This window comes from Eleutherodactylus coqui, chromosome 6, assembly GCF_035609145.1.
Source record: "Eleutherodactylus coqui strain aEleCoq1 chromosome 6, aEleCoq1.hap1, whole genome shotgun sequence".
Classification (NCBI taxonomy): Eukaryota; Metazoa; Chordata; class Amphibia; order Anura; family Eleutherodactylidae; genus Eleutherodactylus; species Eleutherodactylus coqui.
Window position 1 is genome coordinate 30,769,226 of NC_089842.1, and position 13,735 is coordinate 30,782,960.

The 13,735-nt window shown below is 46.3% G+C and overlaps 1 protein-coding gene across 1 annotated transcript in view; it reads right to left on the reverse strand.

The window, feature by feature from the left end:
- Positions 1 to 6,332: 6,332 nt before the first annotated feature.
- LOC136632000 (phospholipase A2 inhibitor NAI-like) overlaps positions 6,333 to 13,735 on the reverse strand; it is a 61,586-nt gene continuing 54,183 nt past the window's right edge. Inside the window, exons 4-5 of the mRNA XM_066606530.1 lie at positions 9,390 to 9,530; positions 6,333 to 7,736 (exon numbers count right to left, since the gene is read on the reverse strand). Of these exons, the coding sequence (XP_066462627.1) occupies positions 7,540 to 7,736; positions 9,390 to 9,530 (338 nt within the window). The 3' untranslated portion in view covers positions 6,333 to 7,539. The remainder of the gene's footprint in view (positions 7,737 to 9,389; positions 9,531 to 13,735) is intronic.

Genomic DNA, 13,735 nt, shown 5'->3' on the forward strand with positions numbered 1-13,735 from the left:
GCTCTCCTTTGTGGTGTAGTTTATAGAGGAACTGTCGGCTCTCCTGTGTAGTGTAGTATAGGGAGAAGCTGTCGCCTCTCCTATGGGGTATATTATATAGAAGAGCTTTTGGTTCTCTCGTGTGGTGTAGTATATAGAGGAGCTGTCATCTCTGCTGTGCCGTGTAGTATATAGAAGAGCTGTCAGCTCTCTCTGTGGTGTAGTATGTAGGGGAGCTGTGGGCTGTCCTGTGTGATGTAGAATATAGAGGAGTTGTCGGCTCTCCTGTGTGGTGTAGGATATAGATGAGCTGTCTACTCTCCGGTGGGGTATATTATATAGAGGAGCTTTTGGTTCTCTTATGTGGTGTAGTATATAGAGGAGCTGTCGGCTCTCCTGTGTAGTGTAGTATATAGAGCAGCTTTTGGCTCTCCTGTGTGATGTAGTATATAGAGAAGCTGTCGGCTCTCATGTGTGGTGTAGCATATGGAAGAGCTGTCGGTTCTTATGTGTGGTGTAGTATATAGTGAAGCTTTCAGCTCTCCTGTGTGGTGTAGTATATAGAGGAGCTGTCGGCTCTCCTGTGTGGTGTATTGTGTAGAGGAGCTGTCGTCTCTCTCCTGTGTGGTGTAATATAAAGAGGAGCTGTCAACTCTCCTGTGTGGTGTAGTATATAGAGGAGCTGTCTGCTCTCCTGTATGGTGTGGTATATAGAGAAGCTGTCAGCTCTCCCGTGTGGTGTAGTATATAGAGGAGCTGTCGGCTCTCCTTTGTGGTGTAGTTTATAGAGGAACTGTCGGCTCTCCTGTGTAGTGTAGTATAGGGAGAAGCTGTCGCCTCTCCTATGGGGTATATTATATAGAAGAGCTTTTGGTTCTCTCGTGTGGTGTAGTATATAGAGGAGCTGTCATCTCTGCTGTGCCGTGTAGTATATAGAAGAGCTGTCAGCTCTCTCTGTGGTGTAGTATGTAGGGGAGCTGTGGGCTGTCCTGTGTGATGTAGAATATAGAGGAGTTGTCGGCTCTCCTGTGTGGTGTAGGATATAGATGAGCTGTCTACTCTCCGGTGGGGTATATTATATAGAGGAGCTTTTGGTTCTCTTATGTGGTGTAGTATATAGAGGAGCTGTCGGCTCTCCTGTGTAGTGTAGTATATAGAGGAGCTCTCCTGTGCGATGTAGTATATAGATAAGCTGTCTGCTCTCCTCTGTGGTGTAGTATTTAGCGGAGCTGTCGGCTCTCCTGTATGGTGTAGTATATAGAGGAGCTCTCTTGTGTGGTGTAGTAAATAGAGGAGCTGTCGGCTCTCCTGTGTGGTGTAGTATATAGAGGAGCTGTTAGCCCTCCTGTGTGGTGTAGTATATAAGGGAGTTGTCGGGGTATACTATATAGATGAGCTGTCAGATTTCTTGTGTGGTGTAGTATATAGAGGATCTGTCTGTTCTCCTGTCTGGTGTAGTATATAGAGGAGCTGTCGGCTCTCCTGTCTGGTGTAGTATATAGAGGAGCTGTCGGCTCTCCTGTCTGGTGTAGTATATAGAGAAGCTGTCGGCTCTCCTGTGTGGTGTAGTATATAGAGGAGCTGTCGGCTCTCCTGTCTGGTGTAGTATATAGAGAAGCTGTCGGCTCTCCTGTGCGGTGTAGTATATAGATGATTTCTCAGCTCTTCTGTGTGGTGTAGCATATAAAGTACATAGATGAGCTATCAGCTCTCCTGTCCTGTGGTATATAGAGGAGCTGTCGGCTCTCCTATCAGGTGTAGTATATAGAGGAGATGTCGACTTTCCTCTGTCGTGTAGTATATAGGGGAGTTGTCGGTACTCCTCTGTGGTGTAGTATATAGAGAAGCTGTCGGCTCTCCTGTCCTGTAGTATATAGAGCAGCTGTCGGCTCCCCTGTGTGGTGTAGTATATAGAGGAGCTGTCCGCTCTCATGTGTGGTGTAGTATATAGAGGATCTGTCGGCTCTCCTGTCTGGTGTAGTATATAGAGGAGCTGTCGGCTCTACTGTGTGGTGTAGTATATAAAGAAGCTGTTGGCTCTCCTCTATGGTGTAGTACATAGAGGAGCTGTCAGCTCTCCTGTGTGGTGTAGTATATAGAGAAGCTGTTGGCTCTCCTGTCCTGTAGTACATAGAGGAGCTGTCAGCTCTCCTGTGTGGTGTAGTATATAGAGTAGCTGTCAGCACTGCTGTGTGGTGTAGTATATATTGGAGCTGTCGGCTCTCCTGTGTGGTGTGGTATATAGAGGAGCTGTTGGCTCTCCTGTGTTGTGTAGTATATAGAGGAGCTGTTGGCTCTCCTGTGTTGTGTAGTATATAGAGGAGCTGTTGGCTCTCCTGTGTTGTGTAGAGTATAGAGGAGCTGTGAGCTCTCCTGTGTGGTGTAGTATATAGAGGAGCTGTCAGCTCTCTCCTGTGTGGTGTAGTATATAGAGGAGCTGTCAGCTCTTCTGTGTGGTGTAGTATATAAAGGAGCTTTCGGCTCTACTATGTGGTGTAGTATATAGAGGAGCTGTCAGCTCTTCTGTGTGGTGTAGTACATAGAGAAGCTGTCAGCTCTACTGTATGGTGTAGTGTATAGCGTCGCTTTCAGCTCTTCTGTGTGGTGTAGTATATAGATGAGCTGTCAGCTCTACTGTGTGATGCAGTATATGAAGGAGGTTCTGTCTGCTATCCTGTCCTGTAGTATATAGAGGAGCTGTCGGCTCTCCTGTGCGGTGAACTTCGTAGTGGAGTGGTCAGCTCTCTTCTGTGTGGTGTAGTTTATAGAGGAGCTGTCGGCCATCCTGTGTGGTGTAGTATATAGAGGAGCTATCAGCTCTCCTGTGTGGTGTAGTATATAGAGGAGCTGTCAGATCTCCTCTATGGTGTAGTATATAGAGGAGCTGTCTGTTCTCCTGTCTGGTGTAGTATATAGTGGAGCTGTCGGCTCTCCTGTGCGGTGTAGTATATAGAGGAGCTGTCAGATCTCCTCTATGGTGTAGTATATAGAGGAGCTGTCGGCTCTGCTGTTTGCTGTAGTATATAGAGGAGCTCTCCTGTCTGGTGCAGTATATAGAGGAGCTATCGGCTCTCCTGTGTAGTGTTGTATATAGAGGAGCTGTTGGCTCTCCTGTGTGGTGTGGTATATAGAGAAGCTGTCAGCTCTCCCGTGTGGTGTAGTATATAGAGGAGATGTCGGCTCTCCTGTGTGGTGTAGTTTATAGAGGAACTGTCGGCTCTCCTGTGTGGTGTAGTATATGGAGGAGCTGTCGCCTCTCCCATGGGGTATATTATATAGAGGAGCTTTTGGTTCTCTTGTGTGGTGTAGTATATAAAGGAGCTGTCGGCTCTCTCTCTGTGGTGTAGTATATAGGGGAGCTGTCGGCTGTCCTGCGTGATGTAGTATATAGAGGAGCTGTCGGCTCTCTCTCTGTGGTGTAGTATATAGGGGAGCTGTCGGCTGTCCTGTGTGATGTAGTATATAGTGGAGCTGTCGGCTTTCCTGTGTGCTGTAGTATATAGAGAAGCTGTCGGCTATCCTGTGTGGTGTAGTATATAGAGGAACTGTCGGCTATCCTGTGTGGTGTAGTATATAGAGGAACTGTCGGCTATCCTGTGTGGTGTAGTATATAGATGAGCTGTCTGCTCTTCTATGTAGTGTGATATTTATAAGAGCTGTCGGCTCTCCTATGGGGTATATTATATAGACGAGCTTTTGGTTCTCTTGTGTGGTGTAGTATATAGAGAAATTGTCGGCTCTCCTGTGTGCTGCATTATATAGAGATGCTGTCGGCACTACTGTGTGGTGTAGTATATAGAGGAGCTGTCGGCTCTCCTTTGTGGTGTAGTTTATAGAGGAACTGTCGGCTCTCCTGTGTAGTGTAGTATATGGAGTAGCTGTCGCCTCTCCGGTGGGGTATATTATATAGAGGAGCTTTTCATTCTCTTATATGGTGTAGTATATAGAGGAGCTATCTGCTCTCCTGTGTGGTGTAGTATATAGAGGCGCTGTCGGCTTTCCTGTGTGTTGTAGTATAGAGCGGAGCTCTCCTGTGCGGTGTAGTATATAGAGGAGCTGTCGGCTCTCCTTTGTAGTGTAGTATATAGAGGAGCTGTCAGCTCTCTCCTGTGTGGTGTAGTTTATAGGGGAGCTGTCTGCTCTCCTCTGTGGTGTAGTATATAGAGGAGTTATCGGTCTCCTGTGTTGTGTCGTATATAGAGGAGCTGTCGGCTCTCCTGTGTGGTGTAGTATATAGCGGAGCTGTCAGCACTCCTGTGTGGTGTAGTATATAGAGGAGCTGTCAGCTCTTCTGTGTGGTGGAGTATATAGAGAAGCTGTCAGCTCTCCTGTGTGGTGTAGTATATAGAGGAGCTGTCGGCTCTCCTATGGTGGTGTAGTATATAGAGGAGCTGTCAGCTTTCCTGTGTGGTGGAGTACATAGAGAAGCTGTCAGCCCTCCTGTGTGGTGTAGTATATAGAGGAGCTGTCGCCTCTCCAATGGGGTATATTATATAGAGGAGCTTTTGGTTCTCTTGTGTGGTGTAGTATATAGAGGAGCTGTCGTCTCTCTCTCTCTGTGGTGTATTATATAGGGGAGCTGTTGGCTGTCCTGTGTGATGTAGTATATAGAGGAACTGTCGGCTCTCCTGTGTGCTGTAGTATATAGAGATGCTGTCGGCTCTCCTGTGTGGTATAGTATATAGAGAAACTGTTGGCTCTCCTGTGTGGTGTAGTATATAGAGGAGCTGTCGGCTCTCTTGTGTGGTGTAGTATATAGAGGAACTGTCAGCTCTCCTGTGTGGCGTAGTATATAGAGGAGCTGTCGGCACTCCTGTGTGGTGTAGTATATAGATGAGCTGTCTGCTCTTCTGTGTAGTGTGATATATATAGGAGCTGTCGGCTCTCCTATGGGGCATATCATATCGAGGAGCTTTTGGTTCTCTTGTGTGGTGTAGTATATAGAGGAGTTATCGGGTCTCCTGTGTGCTGTAGTATATAGAGATGCTGTCGGCACTCCTGTGTGGTGTAGTATATAGAGGAGCTGTCAGCTCCCCTGTGTGGTGTAGTATATAGAGGAACTGTCGGCTCAGCTGTGTGGTATAGTATATAGAGGAGCTGTCGGCTCTCCTATGGGGTCTATTATATAGAGAAGCTTTTGGTTCTTTTGTGTGATGTCGTAAATAGAGGAGTTCTCGGCACTCCTGTGTGGTGTAGTATATGTCGGTTCTCCGGTGGGGTGTATTATATAGAGGAGCTTTTGTTTCTCTTATGTGGTGTAGTATATAGAGGAGCTGTCGGCTCTCCTGTATGGTGTAGTATAAAGAGGAGCTCTCCTATGTGGTGTAGTATATAGAGGAGCTGTCGGCTCTCCTTTGTAGTGTAGTATATAAAGGAGCTGTCAGCTCTCCTCTGTGGTGTAGTATATAGAGGAGCTGTCGGTCTCCTGTGTTGTGCAGTATATAGAGGAGCTGTCGGCTCTCCTGTGTGGTGCAGTATATAGCGGAGCTGTCAGCACTCCTGTGTGGTGTAGTATATAGAGGAGCTTTCGGCTTTTCTATGTGTTGGAGTATATAGAGAAGCTGTCAGCTCTCCTGTGTGGTGTAGTATATAGAGGAGCTGCTGGCTCTCCTGTCCGGTGTAGTATATAGAGGAGCTGTCGGCTGTCCTGTGTGTTGGAGTATATAGAGAAGCTGTCGGCTCTCCTGTGTGGTGTAGTATATAGAGGAGCTGTCGGCTCTCCTGTGTGGTTTAGTATATAGAGGAGCTGTCGGCTCTCCTGTGGGGTGTAGTATTTAGAGGAGCTGCCGGCTCTCCTGTGCGGTGTAGTATATAGAGGAGTTCTCAGCTCTTCTGTGTGGTGTAGTATATAAAGTATATAGATGAGCTGTCAGCCCTCTTGTCCTGTAGTATATTGAGGAGCTGTCGGCTCTCCTGTGTGGTGTAGTATATAGCGTAGCTGTCAGCACTACTGTGTGTTGTAGTATATAGAGGAGCTGTCAGCTCTCCTGTGTTGTGTAGTGTATAGATGAGCTGTCAGCCCTCCTGTGTAATGTAGTATGTAGAGGAGCTGTCAGCTCTCCTATGTGGTATACTATATAGAGGAGCTGTCGACTTTTCTGTGTGGTGTAGTATATAGATAAGCTGTCTTTCCTCCTGTGCAGTGTAGTATATAAAGGGGCTGTCGCCTCTCCTGTCTGGTATCATATAGACGATCATGCAGCGCTTTTTCTTTCACTGCTTTCAGACATTACTTCAAGGCGACCTGCGACCGGACCTTCCGATGCAGATGTCAGACCAACTGACAATATAGATCCCAGTTTTGGTGACCAGGAATTAAAATTGCATAAAAAGACAGGAAACACCTGAAAATGTTGACTCCTTCCAATATAAAATGTTTATTACTCGAAGAATCGGGTTTTAATCTTTTATGGTGTTACATCAATTCGAAGAAATTGAAACCTATTCGACATTCAGCTCTTAAATATGTTCTCTTGCTCACCTGCCAGTGCAGTGCAGGGTCATAGCAGGTCAATGATGTATTGCTTACTATCTCACATAGACATTACTATATTCTAACATATAAGGTCTGGTAATATTATCCAAAGTGTAAATAGTTAGGTGCCTAAAAGTTATAGGGTTTCCATCTTAAATGGGTTGTACAAAAATCTAATCCTATTCCCAATCTATGGATAACTTTATGATCAGTGAGCGTCAAACTGCTGAGACCCCCACTGATTCTGAGAACAAGGGTCCAGATGGCCCATGCATGCATGGAGTGAAGGTTGCGCACATGCTCCCCTGCTCAATTCATTTCAATGACAGCCCCGGATGTTACTAAACACCCATTCTCTGCAATTTCCTGCACTGTCACTGAAACGAAGGAAGTGGCAGTGTGCATGCTCAACCTCCACTCCATTAATGCAATGGCCATAGGGAACCCTATTCTTAGAATTAGTTGGGGACCCAACGGTTGGACCCCTAAACTTAAGATCTTTGTACAACCCCCTTAAGCAGGTGACAATATATTGCTAATTATTCCATCTAATACTAATAAGCGGGGTCTAACCCCCATCAATTGCTCAAATGAAGGGGTGGTGGTGCTCTGTGAACCACCACGAGTCCTCCTGAATATTTCTCTGCACATTGTGTCCTTGGTCCATGCGCGAAGCAAGTCCTGTAACTTGGGTGAAGCTCTATACAACTTCTGGACCCTTCATACATGTCATTGATGGGGGCCCCATTGTGTCTAACGCCCATTGACCAACAAGTGATGGCATGTCTTAGTGATCGGCCATATTCGGCTAAGATGGGAAGAATCCCTGAATACACATATAATTGTTTATATGAAGGCAGTAGCTTATATAGAAGATATTCTCTATTGGACAAAACGTCTTCACTCACATAATTATTACCAAATCGAAGTCTTTAAGAATTGTTGTACCGTCATATATAGTGTGCAAGCAACGAGCGCCATGCTCAGGGTACAATTCAAGTACCGTAATCAAAGTGCAACCTGCCACACAAGCCCCAAATATACAAGGAGATGAGAGCTGTAGGTTGTATCATAGCGGATACATCTCAGTGACTAAGTATCAAGGAAAAGAGCCAGAGCGGGATGATCAACAGGAGCAGGCGGGGTCGTACGTAGACCCCATTGTTTGTGCAAGTGTTCTCTAGGTAGACAGTCATCTTTTCCAGGTGCCACACTTGGCGGGCGGGTTCACACATCTCTGTGGTGGCACAGCCTCGCATAGTTGTTGTGGTGGGAATGTCCCCTGGAGAATAATGAAGGGTGATAGAAATGATTAATAAAAATATAAAGGACTTATAATACAAATGACTAATAATAACTATACAAATGACTAATAATAACTAAAGTATAAAAAAACAGAAATATATGAGTGGCAAAGAGATTGTGTGATAGGATATTACTGTGGGTATACATATGCAGTGGTGAGAACAGAGCAGCAGCAGATCTTGGGCAAGAGGCATGGGGAGGGGGCAGTCATAAAGCCTTTAATGCTACTCTGAGAAAAAAAAAAGTTTCAAATATTTGTAGGAATTAGCAAAAAATTTGTCGACTTTTACATTTTTCATGCCGCCTTCACTAATTTAAAAAATAGGTGTGGCTTGTCATGAGGGGCGTGGCCACCCTAGACCCACAGAGTTATGTATAGGAGTGGCTTTACATAAAAACGGATGCAAATAATTCACAAAAATTGCAACAACACATGAAAATCACACAAAAAAATTGGACAAATTTTTCATTACTGAGAAGAAAAGAAATCGCTTGTGTGCATGAAAAGCCTAAGGGCTCAGTCAAATGGGCGTTTTTACACGCCTTTATTAACGCCTATGAGGCCTAAGTGATGTAGTAGTACAGTACTAAGAGCCAGCTTTATGTCACAGAGTGTGAGACGTCACACTACTAGGATATGTGGTACAAAAAGTGTCCTTTTCTCTTCATCTTGTGTAGCAAAATCCTGGAAAAGAGAAGTCTCTACTCCATCTAAAGAGCCGATCTGCATTCAGACTGTCTATGCATCCTCAAAAGAAAATATTGTCACAGCGGCACTATCATGTAAAGCACTTTGTGGGAGGCAGAAAAGAAAACATACTTCGCAAAGCTCATACCCAGAAGCCAGACTCCATTGGTCCTTCCATATCCATTAAAGGTATAAATAAAGTTGAGCAGCGTCTCAAGTGTCTCCTTAAAAATTGCATCCGTCTTGATACCTCTTTATTAACTCCATAGAAGTTTGTGGTACAACAACGTTTCAACCTACACGTGGGTTGAAACGTTGTTGTACCACAAACTTCTATGGAGTAAATAAAGAGGTATCAAGACGGATGCAATTTTTAAGGAGACACTTGAGACGCTGCTCAACTTTATTTATAGCTTTAATGTCTATGCAGCCTCGTCAGGTGCCGGCCAAGACAGGTGAGTACTACTCACACAGGGAAAAATAGGTGATGCCAGCCTGGTGGAACCATGATGACAGGTGTGGACATTGGTGTTACTTTGAGGAGTGGGCCAGTTGGCAGGGTAATAGCGGCAGCGGATGATATAACTAAACTACCCCATTGCCTTATGATGGGGTCCATCAATGGAAACAGAACCACGATGAGCAGAGCACTCTATAACTAAACTATATAATTGCCTTATGATGAGGTCCATCAATGGAAACAGAATTGCAATGAGTGGTGCAGTCTGCAGACTTTATAACTAAACTACCCCATTGCCTTATGATGGGGTCTATCAATGGAAAGCAAAGCACAATGAGCGGAGCCATCTACGGAATTTATAACTAAACTATCTCATTGCCTTATGATGGGGTCCATCAATGAAAACAAAACCATAATGAGCAAAAATATTTTTTTTTTTGCAAAAACATCAAATAATGATAAATCTGAGGTTTTTTTTTTACCTGTTCTGTTCACGACCTGAGTGATACAAACTGTCTCATTTCCAAGGCAGCTGGTGTACAGATCAGTGTCACAAGACGGAGAGTTTGGTGCAAAACATGTCTTACATTTCATGCCATTTTTTTTATTGGAGTCTGGAGGAACTAGAAAGAAAAATCAAGAACTGAAAGCAACCTGGTGAGTAGACAAAAAGGAAGTTCTACAATCGAACATAAGCTGCAGCCTGTCACAGGCTTTCCTTCATCTGCTACACACTAAAGCCATTCATTAAAGGGGTTGTCCCACGCCGAAACGTTTTGTTTTTTTTTTAACCCCCCCCCCCCGTTCGGCGCGAGACAACCCCGATGCAGGGGTTAAAAAAACACACCGGGTAGTACTTACCCGAATCCCGGCGGTCCGGCGTCTTCATACTCACCTGCTGAAGATGGCCGCCGGGGTCTGCTCCCTCCATGGACCGCAGCTCTTCTGTGCGGTCCATTGCCGATTCCAGCCTCCTGATTGGCTGGAATCGGCACGTGACGGGGCGGAGCTACACGGAGCCGGCATTCTGCACGAGCGGCCCCATTGAAGACAGCAGAAGACCCGGACTGCGCAAGCGCGGCTAATTTGGCCATCGGAGGGCGAAAATTAGTCGGCTCCATGGGAACGAGGACGCCAGCAACGGAGCAGGTAAGTATAAAACTTGTTATAACTTCTGTATGGCTCATAATTAATGCACAATGTACATTACAAAGTGCATTAATATGGCCATACAGAAGTGTATAGACCCACTTGCTGCCGCGGGACAACCCCTTTAACTGTTAAAAACACCGTCTATTTTTACCCAAAGGACGTAACGATTTTTAGGAGGATTTTTATCTCCACTTTCAAAAGCCATAACTTTACTCTTCCATCGATATGGCCGTATGAGGCTTCTTTTTTGCGTGGCGAACTGTAGTTTTTATTGATACTATTTTTGAGTACATGTAATGTTTTGTACAACACGTATTAATTTTTTGGGGAGGGCAAGGTAAGAAAACACATGAATTCTGCCATTCTTCCTTATTTAAAACATTAACCCTTTCCAATCCATTTATTTTTTCTCACCCATTCTCCCCAGCTCCAAATAAATTGGAGCTGGGGAGAATGGGTGAGAAAAAAATACATTTTCCTGCACCCTCCTGAACTGACAGAGTTCAGGAGGGTGCAGGTACTCACTGCATCGTGGAGGGACCTGCTTACCTGTCCGGCATCTTCCGCATTCTCCTTCTGCCTCCCGGCTCGGCGATCATGTGACCGCTGGGGTCAGGTGGCACCCAGCGGTCACATGATCGCCGAGCCCGTAGACAGAAGGGAGAATGCGGAAGACACCGGTCAGGTAAGCAGGCCCCCCCCACGGTGCAGGCTCCCGGCTCGGCGTTCATGTGACCGCCGGGGGTCAGGTAACACCGGCGGTCACATTATCGCCGGCCAGAATCTCTATGCATTGCATAGCGCTAATTGAGCGCTATGTAATGTGTAAAGGAGAAGGCAGAAAGGGTTAAAAACCCTTTCTGCCTTCTCCTCGGGGGTCCTCAATGAGGACCAGTGCAGGAGTGTATCTGCACCCGATGTGTCTGACGATTCGGTGCAGATGCACTCCTGCACTGCAGTGTCGGGCCTGCCCCGACAACGGAGCTGTGGAGGAAAATGATGATGTCGGGGCAGGCCCGACATTGGACTGGAAAGGGTGAAGGGTGGACGCTCACTGACGATTTTTTCTTTCTTGCGCTGCGAGAGCACGAGAAAACTCTCGCCTCGCAGCACAAGAAAGATGCCGGTATAGAACCGGCATATTGCTAGTGGTCTCAATGGGGCCAGCGGCAGCAGCGCTAGCCCCATTGAAAACATAGGGAGAATGCCGCGGACTTATGCCACAGCTGTGATAGCTGTGGCAGAGGATTCCTTCATCCCCGCCGTACCCAAATGTGCAGCGGCTGGGTTTTGGCTGCGGAATTCGTGGCCAGATGCCCTCTGTGAATTCCACAGCAATGTCCGTCCATAGACACGCTATGTTTCCCTGCCCCTGGGTGGAAATCAACCGCGATTTTCTGCTCTCGCGGATAATCGCAGCATGTTTTACTTGGTGCGGAAAAATCGCACGGATGGGTTACATTTTAGACAATGGAAGCTGTCTGTCCTGCGGCACTTCCGCAATGCTCACTGCAGGAATCTGCATCATAGCCCAGCGCCAGCACATCATAATCAAGCGCCAGCGTGTCATGCCCTACACTGCGCATCCACACTGGCTTGTCAGCCAAGACATTCGCGGCTGATCTGGATAGGTGAGTAGGGGTCTCTGGAGGTCACCAGGTCTAATTCCGCTGCTGTATTTCGCTGTCGGAATCCGACCCAGCCGTGGGCAGGAGGCCTTAGTCAGCCTATACACGGTCTCTGGACACCTGCTGCGTTTTACACATATGGCCGTGGATATGAGCCCTTAATCATGCAGCAAAAGTGACATGATCATTTTTTTTTTGCTGGCTGCTATAAATACGACGATACCAAAATCATTATTCTTTTAGGATTTTCCAATTGTGCACAATACAAACCCCTTTGGTGAACTTGAACCTTTAAAAGCTTTATGGTTCTGTGAACCTTTCACATGCCACAATGTACATTGATCGCAGCATATAAGTGGTTAAGAGCGAGGATCGATGTTCTCACTGATCCTTGCTGCTGCAATGGAATGCTGGCTACCAGTCACACCCGAATCCCGCTATGTCCTGTTGTGTTAAGTACCCCCCAGCCAGAATGTAAACTTACCTACTGTGATGCCAGGAGATTAAGGGGGGGAATTCTAAGAGTTGGAGCTTGGTTTTTCTGATACAGAACTCAGGATGGGTAGTAAAATCCTGTCGGCCTGCAGCCACCAGTAGAGGGACCTGACTGCATACAGATATATGCAGCCACCACTAGGGGGAGCTCACTATATACAGATATATACAGTGTAGCTTCCCCTAATGGTTGCTGAATAGGTACTAGTGTAGTATGTGTCCAACAGAAGACATAGGTTGGCCGGGCTGAGCTACAGGTAATGCCCAGCTCATGCCCACAGCTGCTGATTGGCTCCTGCACACACACCTTCACAGATTCCTATGCCTACGTCCTAGCTCCGAGCTGAGAATCTGCCCAGGGCCTGTGTGATCTGCAGAGTATTCCTTGTAGACAGGACATCTATAAGGCGGTGGCGGTGAGCCAGCAGTATACAGCCTGCATCCTCCTAATCCTCCACCCTGGTGCTGTGTCTGCTGCCAGAAGAGGGAGCAACCTCGGCTGATGCCCAATGTTTACTGACCTTTGAGCGTGGCTCGATGAGAGAGAGCCAGCGAGGAGAGGAGACTACAGTCCAGAGAGGGGCGTGGCATGGATGGTGAGAGTGGGGTCGTTGAGGGACGGGAGCGGAGATGTGTGAGCTGTCAGGGGGAAGGCCGGTACATGTGTTTATGGGGAGACATGTACAAGATGTACGGATGTGGGCGTGGGAATCTGTGAAGGTGTAAGTGCAGGATTCAATCGGCAGCTGTGGGAGTGACCTGAGTGTTACCTGTAGCTCAGCCTAGCAACCCATGTCTTCTGGTGGAGACATACTACACTAGTACCTATTCAGCAAGCATTAGGGGGAGCTCACATGATGATGACCATATATAAAATGATAAGGACTAAACATGACATGATGAGACTCATATATAACATGATGAAGAACGTAAATAAAATGCTTAGAATGAGACATAACATGATTAGGACCGTATACAGGGTGTAGCCAAAAATACTCATATTCAAATAACAAAAGGGTACTTGAATATGAAGGCATAATTGTGCTACATGATAGTATGCCACACAGACCTATGGGGGCCCCAGAACTTGGATTTTGATTTTGTGTTGTGGCCCTTGTAAGAGACAGAAAGTAAAACCCAATTGCAAAGTTGAAGAGTAGCACGTAAGAAGCATAAATGCTCTTTCTACATCTCTAAGTCCCATGACACTACTGCTATGACTGAAGTGAGGAAAGTGTTCTTGGAGTGGCCTCCTTCTGCTACGATAGGGGCAGATCATTCATCAAGTCATCCACTGTTGTCTGCAGGAGATTCAAGTACCGATCAGTTTTGAGAGTCGCTGGAATGAACACAGGTCCAACGACGGCTCCATGGAAGTATTGTAGCAAAAGTAGGCCACTTCTAGAATGCTTTCCTTACTTCAGTCATAGCAGCGGTCCCGTGGGACTTACAGAGACGAGGAAAGTGGACTTCTGCTTCTCACATGCTGCTCTTCAACACTACAATTGGGTTTTACTCTCTATCAAAGTACCCTCAAGGCAATGACCCTACAC